The sequence below is a fragment of the Mauremys mutica genome, chromosome 8 (assembly GCF_020497125.1).
Source record: "Mauremys mutica isolate MM-2020 ecotype Southern chromosome 8, ASM2049712v1, whole genome shotgun sequence".
Lineage (NCBI taxonomy): Eukaryota > Metazoa > Chordata > Testudines > Geoemydidae > Mauremys > Mauremys mutica.
In genome coordinates, this window is record NC_059079.1 from 107,697,642 (window position 1) to 107,713,465 (window position 15,824).

The 15,824-nt window shown below is 43.2% G+C and overlaps 1 protein-coding gene across 20 annotated transcripts in view; it reads left to right on the forward strand.

The window, feature by feature from the left end:
* SGCD (sarcoglycan delta) overlaps positions 1–15,824 on the forward strand; it is a 477,745-nt gene that overhangs the window by 395,251 nt on the left and 66,670 nt on the right. For all 20 annotated transcript variants that reach the window (XM_045026061.1, XM_045026053.1, XM_045026056.1 and 17 more), the window contains 2 exons: positions 9,221–9,308; positions 12,461–12,580. In XM_045026061.1, coding sequence (XP_044881996.1) covers positions 9,221–9,308; positions 12,461–12,580 — 208 coding nt within the window. The remainder of the gene's footprint in view (positions 1–9,220; positions 9,309–12,460; positions 12,581–15,824) is intronic.

A 15,824-nucleotide genomic window follows, 5' to 3' on the forward strand; every position in this document is an offset into this window, starting at 1 on the left:
TCATAATTACTTAGACGTAACAGTGGCAATTGTAGGTCAAAATATATACCAGCTCCACACTGATCCCAGCTACATGGTATGGATGTGTTTCACTTCCTAAAAAGATTTGTTTATGGTAGGAAAAGGATAGAGAATACATGTTATTACCTCTATGCTAAACCTATTGCTTCCTTCCTAAAAGCAACCATCTTCAGACATAAATATGGCATGTACTGGGACATTGAATAGAATTTGTTTTAATCTGCTGGTATTATCAATTCATGTCACAGATCATGTTCATTCTTCTTTGAAAAGCTTACATTGTCAAGTTGGAAATTTTGCTAAGAAAATGCATTTAGTTACATGAACATCATGTTCAACTGTTTGAAGGACAAAGTCAAGAACAGAAGAGGCTCAGTGATTAAATAACAAAATATGTGTTCTAGTAATATTAAGGGATGCATTTTCAGTGTAACGTCTGCAGTTTTAGCTATATGATTAATTTGTTCACCAAGGGTATTATGGGCAAACTCCCACCCGTGCTGTTTGGCGTCACGGCAGGAGGGAGGTGAGAAATTGACCACAATCAGGTTCCAAAGCCAGCCTTCCACTGTAGGTCAGAATGGCTATGCGGGGATGGGGAATCCAAAAAGAAGTAGCGAGCACCCTTCTGCTAACGTATGCTGTGCGCCATACTGCACCCACCAGTGGACTTGGTTGCATTCAGAGCAGTGAACAGAGGTGACGTTTTTGTGAGATTTCACTGGAAAAGGTTCCCCTTCTTGTTGCAGGTGAAAGTGTTTCTAAAAATACTGCTTTTCCTTTCCACTTAGAGGCAGTGGTTATTTGCCACTTCAGAATAGGCAGAAGTGTGAACAATCACCCCTCACTCAGAATGGCATTAATACTCATCACATTTTGCATGGAATTGGAACAGTGGCCATCTAGGGCATTGTTCTTTTGCGTGCCCAGGCAAGGCGAAAAGTTGGTAGATAGACAGCAGCATATACCGTACATGTGAGTATGGCATATATTACTTACCCTGTGTTTCTTCCACCCAGTACTGACTCAGTGGATGCTCACACATGTCATTGGTCCGACCATTGGTTCATAGGAACATTATAAGCTGTGATGTGCTGCCAAAATTACAACATATGGCTCCTTCAAAAAAATGTCTGCCTCAGTCAGTGATGTGTGCAATATTTCCTGAGTAAAATGCTCTTCTCCTGTAAAGTGCTATGAGATGTCTGGATTAAAAGCTGTATATAAGAGTGAGGTGGTATCATCATTCTCTCTTGCATGCTTACCCAGCAGTGCTGCATTCTGCCCTGCCATGACTACCACCAAAAAATCCATCAATTTCACACTCTCCACACATCCAAAACCATCAGTCCTTCCACTCCCCCCAACCTTAGCTAGATACCTCTTTATCCATCATGTTTCCTGCTCCCCGTCATAGAATAGAAGCATAGAATATTAGGGTTGGAAGAGACCTCAGGAGGTCATCTAGTCCAACCCCCTGCTCAAAGCAGGACCAGCGCCAACTATATCATCCCAGCCAGGGCTTTGTCAAGCTGGGCCTTAAAAACCTCTAAGGATGGAGATTCCACCACCTCCCTAGGTAACCCATTCCAGTGCTTCACCACCCTCCTAGTGCAATAGTGTTTCCTAATATCCAACCTAGACCTCCCCCAGTGCAACTTGAGACCATTGCTCCTTGTTCTGTCATCTGCCACCACTGAGAACAACCGAGCTCCATCCTCTTTGGAACCCCCGTTCAGGTAGTTGAAGGCAGTTATCAAATTCCCCCTCATTCTTCTCTTCTGCAGACTAAATAAGCCCAGTTCCCTCAGCCTCTCCTCATAAGTCATGTGCTCCAGCCCCCTAATCATTTATGTTGCCCTCTGCTGGACTCTCTCCAATTTGTCCACATCCCTTCTGTAGTGGGGGGACCAAAACTGGACACAGTACTCCAGATGTGGCCTCACCAGTGCCAAATAGAGGGGAATAATCGCTTCCCTCAATCTGCTGGCAATGCTCCTACTAATGCAGCCCAATATGCCGTTGGTCTTCTTGGCAACAAGGGCACATTGCTGACTCTCATCCAGCTTCTCGTTCACTGTGATCCCCAGGTCCTTTTCTGCAGAACTGCCGCTTAGCTGTCTGTCAGCTGTTCCTCACAGCAGTAGCAATGGGAACAGGTAGGTCACCCTGTGGGGGTGGTTGGGTCATATGCACCACTCTGGTGATGGTCTGAGTGGTCTGTTTGTGAATGGATTCCCCCCCACACCTTTGGATCTAGAGTAGGACCAGTCTTCCTGACTTCTAGAGCTCTCCCCTTGCAGGTGGGGGAGTGGATCGCCCCAGGCAGGTGGGAGGCTATTGAAATGAGCTTTTCCCGCCCAGTAATCCTGATACGGTTTTTCATAGCAGGTCATTTCCTTTCTCTACTTCAGCGAGAGGTATGGTAGTGACACAGGCACTGCTTACAGGCTGCCAGCTGCCACTATGGTTCATGGCTTTGTGTTGGACTTTTCTCATGAGTTCTGCAAGACTGGAGGTAACAACAGCTATCTCTCCTCTTCACGTTGACTTGTTCCAGAACTTCGTGTTCAGATTCGTGGCCGCTACTGGATCCAGTTTAAACTACAGACGCTCCCCAGCTTACGCAAACCTGATTTACAGAAATCCGCACTTATGGGAAAAGTTCTGTAAGCCTTTTTTTGCGTAATTGTTGGAGATACGTTCCCGACTTATGCAAAATTCAACTTACGCAAGGCGTTCCGGAACGGAGCGCCTTGCGTAAGTCGGTGAGCTTCTGTACTCCTTTTTGACCTTCCTGACTGTAAAAATATTGATGTTGATGTATTACTTTTAAAGTACCTCTTAAAATAAAATAATAAGATTCCCTGCTTATTTTTATAATCCCCCAAAACTAATCCAAGGAAATCTCTATAAAATATCTAATTCCCTTAAAGAGAGCATAGGTTTGGATTGCATGGGCTGTGCATCAAGGCTGTCAGTCAAGGTGGTGTAATCTTTGATCAAGGAGCTTTTAGCATCTGGTCTGAAGTGAGTCAGCAAAAGGCACCTGGCAAAGTGTTATGATTCATTTTGCCATGTATTGAGCCTTCTGAACAATCAGTCGATACCTTTTGCAAAATCTCATATATTCTAGTGGATAGCTCACTGATTAGTTAGGAAACAAACTATATTGTATTGGCATATTTGCTGCACCTTTCAAATACTATATCCTGTAGCATATGTCCCCATAGTTTAATAAATTGAGTATCTGTGGCATCTACTAATACATGAACATTTGCGTTAGTGCTACGCCATTGGGGGGTGGTAATGCAGAGCAGGAGTCAGAGATGGAGTTTTTATGTTTGCTAGAGAAAAGGGTTAGAGCTGGGGGTTTCAAAGGGTTTAAGGAATTAGGTACCTAGTTTCCATTAAAATGGGTAGGTGGGTAGCCTGCTTCCTTAGTTTGCTTTGAAAATCCCATCCTAGACTTGCCCCCTGAAATGGAACTGAAGCATCATGTCATGGAACCTTCATTAAACGTTTTACAAGGAGAATACTTGAAATACGTCAGGAGCAGACATGAAAACCTGCATAGGGGAAGCGATGGCATCCTGCTCCCAGAGAGGTTTGCGCAACCCCGTGCCTTCAATTCTCCAGCTGTCTGATTGAATTAATCACGTAAAAGAAACAAAAATGTAAAATAGTGCTGCTGGGGAGATGAATGCTGATTTAATGGGCAAAGAAAGTTAAATCAAAGGCTATTGTTCAATCCAGTGAGTGCTACGGGATAATTAGGATACGAAAGATTTTCAGCTTTTGGCAACATCTTCACAATAACCCAAGTGAGCTGACAGTAGATGGAAGGAGACAAAAGTTAGAGTGCCCAGGTCTTGGCATACAGATAGGACTAATGTTGGCAAATGGACTGAATGTCAAGGCATAGTGTTGTTCTGGGGCCTGGGTGATAACTTCCATTACATGTTTGATTGTGTGTAGGAAGAACAAAAGGGAGAAATGCTGGAGATTTCATAATCTCTCAGACATTATGCAGGAAGCTAAAGTGGAAAGCCAGAGACTGAAATCGTGTAGATTATAATGCTACGGGAATGGCAACACCAGCTGTATTTTACCTTTTGACTGCTCTGAAAAAACTAGATGAAGCATCTTGGAGATGCAGAGAGACTTTTTTTCCCACTGTTTTTTCCCAACATACAAAAGAGATGTGGAGCCCATTGAAGTCAATGAGAACCTTTCCATTTACTTCAGTTTTCTTTGGATCAGGCCCTCGTCTCTTTATCAGTATTCACCTGGGAAGAACAGAACTGGGCTGTGACATGAAATACACATTTCCAGAGCTGCTTCATACTGTATTTTAGAGATTCGGTGTGTCTCATGCTTACGTTGTTATGACTATAGTCAGACCTGGCCCCTGTACTCTAAATTTACATTCAGTAGGTTACAAAACCATGTATGAGAGCATTATTCTAGTGTGGACTGAAGCTCTGAAGCCCAAACTGTGTATAATTATTTTTACTGAGGTGATGATACTGTATCGATCTATATTTCCCGGTGCTCTAGTGCATCGGAGGAATTAATGTTGGACTATGCTAACAAGAAATAGTAATAAAAATGTAAGAATTTTTCCCTAATCCCATTTCCTGATTAATTATTTGTTTTAAGAATGGGAAAAAAGTAAGTCACTAACATTTGATTTTACTTTGGTTAATGAAGGAGCTGGGGGATCCTACCTGAATTTCTGAAAGAGGACAAGAAGTTTTTAAAGGGCCTTGTGTGAGAGATGATTGAGTTATTGTGTGTGTAAGTAAAAGACACAGGATGCAAAGTGTGCACAATTTCCAGCAGCAGGGAATATTTTTCTAGCCTTTTATTCATTTCCAAATGGAAAGAGAGTTATGGAAATGTAAGCGGGCATTACATTAAGTGCTTGAAATATTCCTTCCCTATAGACTAATAAAGGCATGCTTCTTCCATCAAGCAAATTTAGTTTTCTGAAAGCCACATGAAGAGAGATCTGAATCAGTGAACTACACAGCTGCAGTGGGATCAGCATTTGTATTCTCTAATGTACTCTGGTGAGGGTGGGCATAACCTCTTAGCTTATCTAGTTGTGTTCTCTACAACATCTTATTAGGCAAATCAGTAACGGAGTTTGAAACCAAGCCTATCATGTAGTTCTTCTGTCTATTTTCCTACCTTAATGGAGACTGAAAGGCATGCTAACCTTTTCAAAACGCTTAGTCTATTTGCATCCCTCCAGTAACAACAGTCAAGTGGGATAGGTCAAAAATGTGACCTTCCTTGTTTATAATGTGGTTATAATGGTTAAGATGTCATCGGTGGCTATAATTTCGTATGGATTGTAGACATCTGTCTTTTTAAAAACTCCAACCTTCAGTCAGTGTGAAATTTAAATTTGCAATAGTAATAAACGCGATTTCAAGAGCTGTTTGGGTCAGGTCCCTGCTGAGGTCACTGAGGATGCTAATGCATAAACAAGGAAATAATAAAGCGGCGCTGAGTTTATTTCTGTTCCATTAAAAATACAGGAGAAAGAATCAATATTTCTTTCTAGGCCCTTGGTAGTGGAACATAAATAATTCAGGGTAAAATGGGAAAAAATAATAAAAAGGAATTGGCAGTGCCCTTTTACTCTTTTCCTTTCTGGGGGAGTTTAGCTGGAGATGCTCCGTTGTTTAAACTTTCAGACGTTCCCTGGTTTTCGTTCAGTTGCTGTCTTAGAAATAAAATATAATACTTGGTACTTACATACTTTGCACGTTTCATCTAAGGATCTGCAAGCACATCTCAAAGGTGGATGAGAATGATTTGTCCTCATCTGACAGATGAGTGAAATGAGACACAGTGAACTTAAATGCTTTGTCCAAGGTCAGACAGTAAAGACTGGAATTGGCTCAAGTCTCCAGATTATTATTATACTTCATTTGTTTTCTGTAATTCTTCTTACCCTGTTTGCTCATTTACAAAGTTATGGGCCAACCCAGAAGTCCTTTACTCTGGGAAAACAATTTAACTGGGAGTTATGCCTGAGGAAGAATTTCAGGATCTGGCCCACTGAGTTTTAATAAGGGCTTATTCCTTTACAAGCCTTCTTCTTTCTACGTGAGGCAGAAGGGAAGCTACCATACTGAATTTGTGACATCACATTTACTTCTGTAGCTATTTCTACATCATTTACATAGAATTATAACCACTACTAGGTCAAGCAAAATGAGACTCTGGGTTAGAACAAAGCGAATAATTCACAATTCATTCAACAAAGGTAACCTCTTTAAATGCTTGTGGAATATCCATTAATCAAATCAGAATTTCTTCCAGTTCATGCATTTTTCAAGTTTATTTCATTAATACTTTTGCATTTTTTATTCTATAGCTGAATTGGGAATTTTCAAAATTTAACCTGGGTGTCTTCATTAGGATCAGTCAGATAAATCACATGGTATTCTTTTCTTTTCTGTTTGTGCATTGGTTGAGTACATAGGTACAAGTAGCGCCAGTACTTGTGTCTGTAAAGTTAATTTTGGGGTTCTATGCATATTTGTTCACATGAGTTTGGCATTGGCTTTCTGCAGACATTGTTGTCGGGAAAACTGGACCACTCCAGCGTTCACAAAAAGTGCACATTAACACCCCAGTCCTGCACAGAGCTCCATAGGTAAATCCCTGCACCCAGACGAAGACCCGTTGTCCACACAAGCATTGCCTGCAGCAGGTGCTCTTTGCAGAATGGGAATGGAAAGCGATGCAAAGACGGCCAAAGTGTCTTCCTTAATGCTTATGGAAATATTTGTTGCATTGCCAATTCAGTGCTAGCCTGGGTGGTGAAGGAGAAAACTGTTATGCAGCACAGATGCATGCAATAAGAGTGAAAGAAATACAGATCGTGTCTTGCAAAATAAATTACTTTTCATATAACGATGTGCTTTCTTTACCCAAGTTTCCGCCAGTCTGAAAGTTGCTCTGACACATCTCTTAAGCTCCTGGACAAAACACTTAGTGGTTCTGATCCACAAAATAATCCTGCACAGAGATGAGCTGCACATCTTTTGTACATTATCACCTATCTCTCCCATGCCCAGTCATACACAACTCTGTTCACGTCACCTCCTGAATCCTTTCATGAGCTTCCCAGTTTTCCACTGCACCAAATAAAAGGGGAAGCAGTGTGGCCTAGTGCATAGATGCTGGATAGATAGTAAGGAGTTCTGGGTTCTACACCCAACTCTGCCCCAGGGCCATAGTTTTTTTAATCAGATCGTGGCCAAAGAGAGCCCTTCTTCCTCCTGAGCTTGGCACATTGGGCCAGAACTCAGCTGGTGTATGTTGCTGTAGCTTTGGTGACACCAGCTGGGGACTGACACCAGTTCTAATAGACATTAGAAGTCCCATGGCAATATTTTTAAGGAAAGGGGCTGGCCCAAGTGCCCTCATCTCCCATTACCGTGCAGGGTGCTGGATGCCAATAATGCAGGGGGCTGCAGCCTGCCACCCAAGATGTGACTGCATTTCAGTGGTTGATTAAGTGATCCCTGTGGGTGGGATTTCCATGAGCAGTTTGACATTGATTTTACTCTCTTCTTGTCAAAGTCAGTGCTAAAACTCCCACTGACTTCAGTGGGAGCAGAGCCAGAGCGCTGTTGAAAGTTCCATCCCGTATGTTCATTGTAGCATGATTTAGGAGCCTTATGGATGAAAGGTGCTATCTAAATGTCAGGTATGCTACAGACTGCAAGGTCGGGGGACAAGGAAATATATGATGATAGGCAGGGTCCCTGTTCTGCTCCCATTAAAGTCAAGGAAGCCTTTGAAACACTCTTCAGTGGGAAAAGATTTGGACATCTAAGGAAGTACATTAGATAAAAGGAATCACAGATTTGCTCTTGTGCAAATTTTAACTGTTAGTGTGGTTTAGGCAGTTGATGAATTTCCCCCTTACACTCTTCTGGAAATAGTAGCCCTGCACAGTTACCTAGGTTAGACACACTGCAGCTGAATACTGATTGCTCATCTGGAAAGATCATTTCCACCATGTGCATTAAGTTCAGATATGGTCACCCTGTTGGTGCCTTTGGTACCAGCAACCACTGAGAAATCAAGACTGTGTGATTTGTGGCTGCTGTTAGTGAGAAGCTGTTGGAGAACTCTGGCTAGTGTGTGCCCTGCATGTGCTTTTAGACAGACGGAACCAGCTGATTTCCACTGGCTTCTTTCTGTGGGTTGGGTACCTGGAAAGGCCCATGCCGGGGAGCAATAGGGTTCCCACATTGCAGTGGCTGCTCTTATTTATTTATTTATTTTATTTATTTTATTTTTCCCGCTGATGAATTGAAAATGGAATATTTAAGAATGAGATAAAGCAGTAGGGTCAAATCTAGCTGTGTAACTCCATTGAAATCAATGCGTTGAATCTGGCTCAGGGTGCTCAGCACTGTGGGCTGTATTTAAATGCTGTGTAATGGTATGCATGGCTCGCTTCAGAAGTGGATTGAGAACAAAAGCTGTTTTAAAATGTTATAAAAAATCTCTCATATTCAGGTTCCCCCCTTACACACTCACACAACACACATACCCCACTCACAAAATGACACCTGCTCATTTAATCTGGAGTTTTATGCAGATGTTATAACTTTGATTACCAAATATGCTGCAGTAACTAAGGAGAGGACCAACCCGACCCCCAGATCCAAACACCCTAAAACGTTGGGAAGTTCAAATCAGACTCACCTCACACAAATGTTTTTAAACAAGAGGTTGGTCAGATTACACCAGTAATAAACATGACAGTTCCTAAATCATGATAAGACATCAGTGCACTATCCAGGGTAAAGAGGGAAGTGGGATTAATCATTTAGGCCTGTGCAAAGTGAATGCACTGTGGGTGTGAAACGCTCTCAGATCAGAATTCTCCTGTCCCTGGACACTGGCGGGGATATGTAACACCCACTGCGCGGTCACTGCATTGGTGCATGTTCTGATGCAGGGTGCAATCCGAACACAAACTAACAGACACGAGTATCTTACCTGCACTTCAAACAGGCTTCTAATTTTATGACCATTTTTCAATGATCAGGAGAAACTAGAAGCACCATGGCCGAGCGCACACATCCTACAGGCTTTCTCAAGAGTGTCCTTCTTTAAGCTCCCTTCTTATTTGCTTTCTCTTGTGCTCTTATTATAGGGCAATCCATTGTACTTCCAATCTGCCAGAAATGTTACAGTGAACATTCTCAATGAGAAGACGAAAGTCCTTACTCGTCTTGTAACAGGTAAGGAAGAGAAAACACCCGAGGAAAGAATTAAGAAGATGTAAAGGACTCTGTGCTGTGGGATAATTTACTATCATTAAACAGTAGAGAGGAGGGTAGCTAAGGCTTCTAGTAAAGTACAAGTTAAAAGTTAGCTCTGCTTTGTAGAAACAAAAGTTAAGAAGGTTAGAGCTGTGCTGGAGAAGAAGCTGGCTGCACATATCTAATAAGGAAGCAGAAAATCATTGTCATTTGAAAGACAATCCAGAGACAAAAGGTTAGTTATATGACTTCAGGGTCAGGAAGAAAATATTCACCCTGACATTTCACACAGGATTGTCCCAAGATACTTTCAACTTGCCTAAGACCTCTAGAACTCTGTTGGTTAGCAGCAGCTGCGCACAAATGCTCTGCAATTGAGTGCTTTCCAAACCCAAAGCTGCTAAAGAACCCTTATTCTCACGAGCATTAGCACTTCATGTTTGATGGGGAAACCAATGTTTCAGAAACCCACAGCACGGGTGTGTCTTTGAGAGCATGTGTGATTTGTGTCGAGAGAGCGACATGTAAAATGCTTAATATACAAATAGAGCAGTCTACGGCCAGGGAGAAGTATTGCTGTGTGGCGGAGCCAGTAATCCATAAACATGTTGTTTCTACATGAGTTTGGATTGTCTGGCTGGCTTATGTAACACCTGACCTCCAGTCATAGTGCTAAATAATTAACCAGCTTCAGTAACCAATGCTTTAAGACGCATGTGAAAATTGCCTTGAGGAGGGAAATAAATTCAATCCTGAGCTCCCAGATTCTGCCCTTCAAAAGGAACTTGTTTACTTTGTTGGTCATTTGCCATTTATTTCCCATGGAATCTTTGTTTCACTCTGTTTTGCTAGAGCTTGGAAGTGTCTAGAGGGCTGTTAGTAGAAGTTAGAGCAGCTCTGTAACACACACACAAAGCACACACCATGCCAACATGTCACATACCATGAGACCCAACACAGCAAACTGGCTAGTAGAGATGCACGCTCTAGTGAAGGTATTGGAGGCTGACTTTTGGAAAAGATCATAAACTTACTGCTGCCTGCCTCTTTGGCTTGGAATGTCAGATGCTTATTCACCACGGGGATCAGTGCAACATAAATACCCAAATACTTTTATTTTGATATATAAAGGCTGCAATCAACACCCATCACGTGCTCTGGGTATCTTTGCATACACTTAAAAGTCATGGTCAATTATATGATACCACATAATATAACTGAACCTAAATGTAACTACTCTAAAAATCTTCTGCTCCATAGGTTAGAAACCAACTCCTGATGACAGCAGTAATCATAATCCAATATAGTAGCACCCGGTGTGTCCATCAGCCCACATCCCCCTTACATGCCTCAGAAGAAGGCTGGGATCACACAGCATGTCTCAAACACAAATTCTTTAATGAGGAGTGGGAAAGAGAATTCCACAATTGCAAGGCCTTCATAGAAAACACCCTGCCAGCTGCTCCCATCTCTTTAAATTGAGGGATTTCCAGTTTAAGCAACTCTGCTAATCTCAGCTGAGGTGGAGTGGCATGAAGAGTGAGGCTGTCTTCTCAGGGAACCGGTTTCCACATAGGGCTTTACCGGTTAACACCAACATCGGTAACTCCACACAGAGAACTCCCAGGCTGCCAGTTCATGGAAAGCTGCTGATGTGAGATCTCAGTGTGACACTCTGATTAGTAAGCAGGGGTGCTGCATTCTGCACCAGTGTCAGTTTCCAAGTGGTCTTAAGATGTAGTCCCATATTGAGCACGGTGCAGTCGTGGGTAGGTAGAGAGAGAAATTTGAGCCTAAAAGCTGCCAAAAATTGTGAGATTTTCTCAGAATGGTTTGCAGGATCCTTTAGTGTTCCCACAGAATTAAACAGTTTCTACCTTCTGTGCCTACCATTGTGCACACAATCAATAGTTTGTGTGCTCAGGCAGCATTGGTGTGCATAAATGCTAGTGCACACAACTGCATGGGCAAGCAATTGTGAGCGCACATTTAAAAACCTTGGCCCTTCAAGAGTCGTTTCTTTTCTCTTCTGAGAAGTGAGACCAGTCAGGGAGACAGCGAGAGAAACATTTGGATCTGATCATCTGCCATGAGCAGTGGCAAATGCACGAGGTTTTGTTGTGCGTGGCGTGGGATAGGTAGGAGAGGAATGTGAAGTGGTGATTTTTACCAGTTGAGTCCAGGTCAGGTGGCAGAAGGGTCAGCTCTTTGCACTGCTGAGCCACAGACCAGCACGGAATGGCCACGAGGGCAGGGAATGTTTGTCAGGCTTTGGAACGAAAAGCATTACCGGAGACTTTTCAGCACTAGGTGCAGAGCGTATCAGGAAACAGCAGTAGGATTAAGATAAGAGCTAAATACTGGGGAAGCATTACGCATATAAAACTTTCTGAAATGTTAAAGGTGACTGCCCTTTGTTTTGTCTTGTACACACTTGAAAGCCAGTCACCTGGGGCCTCATCCTGAAGGATGCTCATTTGAAAATGCTCATCACTTCTCAGGAGCAGACTCTTAGTTCTGTCCCTCATCTGCCCCTGTTGATTTCAGTGGAACAGGCCATTAGTCTACAGTTCAGAATGAAGCACTTGTTCCTGATTTTTATATTCCTTTTGGATTGGAGCGTGTCAGATACCAGCATCAATTTATTCAGGGTAAATTTGATTTACAGGGAAGTGAGAGCCAAGCAAAGAAAAGGCAGATGTTGGACTCGCTTCCTTTCCTCCTTTTCATACACTCACGCCTTGCAAAAATCTTGGTACCTGGTACAGCTGTGCCAATGCACTTAAATCAGGGCTGGTAACGTTCTCTGTTATTTCATGCCTGGGACTTTCTTTAGCAGAAACTCCCAGTTGTGACAAGTTGCTTGGTGATTTTGTAATGTTGTCAAACGTTCATTAAGGCGTAAGAAGAAATCATGGTAATTTTTATAGGGCGGGTTAAACATCATGTTATTACCCTTTCCTAAGGACAAGTCACACTCTTAAGAGGAGAAATCTCCCTGTGGACTATCAAATTGTAGATCATACATGCAGAGTTACTGGGATAATCTCAACAATCAGTTTATTGCATTCATAAAAGTACCATATGATTTTCTTCAGAAAACATGGGCTAAATCTTTTCTCCCATTCTAGGTCCCCAAGCAGTGGAAGCACACAGCCAAAAATTCGAGGTGAAATCCCTCTCTGGAAAATTGCTGTTTTCTGCAGATGACAACGAAGTGGTCGTGGGAGCAGAGAGACTGAGAGTTTTAGGTAACAGCTCTTAGACAAATCAACTGTTTTAAAACTGATTTAAACTTCCTGAAAGTTTTCTAAGAGTTTGGTCGAGCTCGGTTTGAAGTCAACACCAAAACTCTTGTTGACATCAGTGGGGGTTGTTGGATCAGGCCTTGGGAGACTGGGCTGCTCATGGGATTGGTATGGGGACTTACTGCCTTGTACCTACATCTTTGCTTTCAGTGTGCCTCAAGCTGGTGGTGACCATTGCTGCCATCTGATGGCTCTTGGCTAGCCTTCATGATAAGTTACTGGTGGTTGCAATCCAGTTTCACTGGAGAAGTAGATAACTAGTTTTGGCAGTCTTAGCAGAGAGGCCAAACACTGGATGATTTTGGAGGCTGAGCTACCCACTCTATCCTTTGGGTCCAAGATGAAGGATGACGATGGGGCAGTGTGGGGGAGCTTTCACGGCCACAGTCACTGTCCTGGGAATAAATAGAGGGCTCCGGTCCTGTTGATCTGGTCCCTTTCACCAACCCTACACTCATTCTAAAGCAATACGATTTTTAGAAGAACTGCTGCCCACATCATATTTTTAGTCTCCTTACTAATTTCCTTGATATTCTATGAGCCTTTATCTTGTATTACCTAATTTTTCCTTAATATCCATATGAGAGTTTGGTGTGTCTTGGAGCCCGGTACAGCTTTTTTTTTTTTTGGCATGGCTTAATCCGCTAGACCCAATAAGGGATTCACCTCCTTGGCAGGCAGCCAGACTCTCCACTGTTGTCCTCCACTGGAGTTCTTCAGTAATTCAAGGTAGAACAGGATAACTTGAACTCCCACCAGATTCTATAGGAGTCCTACTGGCAGGATTCTCTGTTGGAAGCCACAGAATTGGTGCATCCCTCTGCTGCTGCTCCTTTTTGACCAGCTTCATTTACTTTGAGGGCTGTGCTTGTCCTGAAAAACCCCTCCTCTATAAACCAGGGGTTTGTCTCTTTATGCCACTGCAGCCTGGATCAGCTAGCTCTCCAGAGTTTCCTGCACCGGGTCCTTGTGTCAAAGTTTATACTGGCATTAGCTTGTGAGTACGAGTGGTGGAACGTATGAGCAGCCTTTGTGTTTATTTCAGTTAGGTGGGAGAGAGACGGTTGAGGTGTTTTTAATAATTTTTAAACATTTTTTTCTCGTCGTTCTATATCGTAACCCCTTTAGAAGCGTGAAGGTTTTTCACCTTCCTCTGCAGCATGAGGTCTGGGTCACTTCTCTGTAACTTGAAGTCTTTAAATCATGATTTACAGACTTCAGTAACTCAGCCAGAGGTTAGGCAGGTTCGGTGGCCTGGAATGTGCAGGAGCTCAGACTAAATGATCATGATGGTCCCTTCTCGCCTTAGAGTCTATGAGCCTAAATCTGTTGCCTTCCAGTACGGTGCTTGCTGTTTGGTTATCGTAGACTTGCAAAGGAGTGTTGGGTGGAGGATGTTTTTAATTGAGAAAAAAGAGCATTTAAGTGTTTGTTTAAAAAATAAAACAACCAGGGCCGGTGCTACCATTAAGGCGAACTAGCCGGTTGCCTAGGGCACCAAGATTTGGGGGCGCCAAAAAGCGGTGCCCCCAATTTTTTTTTACAGCGATTCCTCCCCAAGCGTGCAGTCGCTGCTCCACTTCTCCCGCCTCCCAGGCTTGCAGCGCCAATCAGCTGCTTGGTGCCGCAAGCCTGGGAGGGGAGGAGAATTAGAGCGGGGGCGGCATGGTCGGGGAGGATGCGGAGCAGGGTGGGGAGGTACTGCACGGCTCCCGGGGGATGGGAGGAGTTGCCACGGGGGGGATGCCTGAGGGGGAGGCGGGGAGCTGCTGGAGGGGGCGCAAGGGGGAAGTTTCGCCTAGGGCGCGAAACTTCCTTGCACCGGCCCTGAAAAAAACCTACATATCTCTGTAATATACCTATCTATATCTATCACTTTCTGTATGGAATTATATATATGGATTTTGTAATTTGAGGCTTTCCGGATTTCATGGTGTGTCTTTTTTATAAGAAAATTTAAAAATTGACCATTAAAGCAAACGTGCAGTTTTAGAGCAGTAGAATATATCCCACAAAGCTAGGCTCTGAACACAAGACTCCTATCCTCCACTGCATTTTTCAGAGATATTTGATCGAATCAATTCTTATGAATTCAGGAGATGATCAGTCTAAGAATTCTCTTGGAGATCTCAGAGTAGAAGGATATTTTAGACCATTTTTCTTGGTCAAACAAAGTGATAATTAGCTGATAAAAAGTATTCCACAGGTTGCAAATACTCCTTTTCAGATGACATTGCTTGAAAAATATTTGTCTATTATTTACTCGAATTGCTCTGGAGGAACCAGCAGTAGTTTTAGATTTATCAGTTTGAGTTTATGCCGCATTTTAGTCACTGGAACGTAAGGAGTGGGGTGCTTGCTAATGCTAGAGTGCATTTTTATTTATGTTTGCAGCAAAATCTCTCTCAAGGTTTTATCAGGCTTAGGCAGACACATGAAAGAAGAAAAGATATTGTGACAGGAGAATTGAGGTTATACTATACAGTATTTCAGTAACCTTGAACTACAACATTTTCAGAGTTTGTGTTGGGCTTTGATTTTTTTCTCCTTCATTTCTGTAAGCTAACTGTGTCTCAAAAAGTGGTTGCCACCGCTGCTTACCATACCAGGAGATGTTATACTGTATGTTCGTATTCCTTCCAATATTCTTGTCAGGACCTGAGGGTCAGGATCCTGGGTGAAGATAGGCAGGAGTAGAGGCAGGAGCAGAAGCCAGGGGTCAGAGCTGGCGTCAGAGTCAAGTGGAGGGTCAAAGCCGGCGTCTGAGTTGGGAGTCAAGCCGAGAGACAGAACTAGAGACAGGATCAAGAATTGGGCTGGGAGTCAATACCAGGGATCAGGATCAGTGCTGGGGCTCCGAGGATCGATGGAAGTCAGCATCTAAGTCAGAGCCAAGGACAATTCCAGGAGTTCAAAGACAGAGAAGCAGGACAGTCATGGCAGCTAAGTAGGGGAGGGATAGCTCAGTGGCTTCAGCATTGGCCTGCTAAACCCAGGGTTGTGAGTTCAATCCTTGAGGAGGCCATTTAGGGATCTGGGGCAAAAATCTGTCTGGGGATTGGTCCTGCTTTGAGCAGGGGGTTGGACTAGATGACCTCCTGAGGTCCCTTCCAACCCTGATATTCTATGATTCTATGAATCCACGTTGTTGCCTGGACACTTCTAGGAGCCAGTCAGGGATCACTAA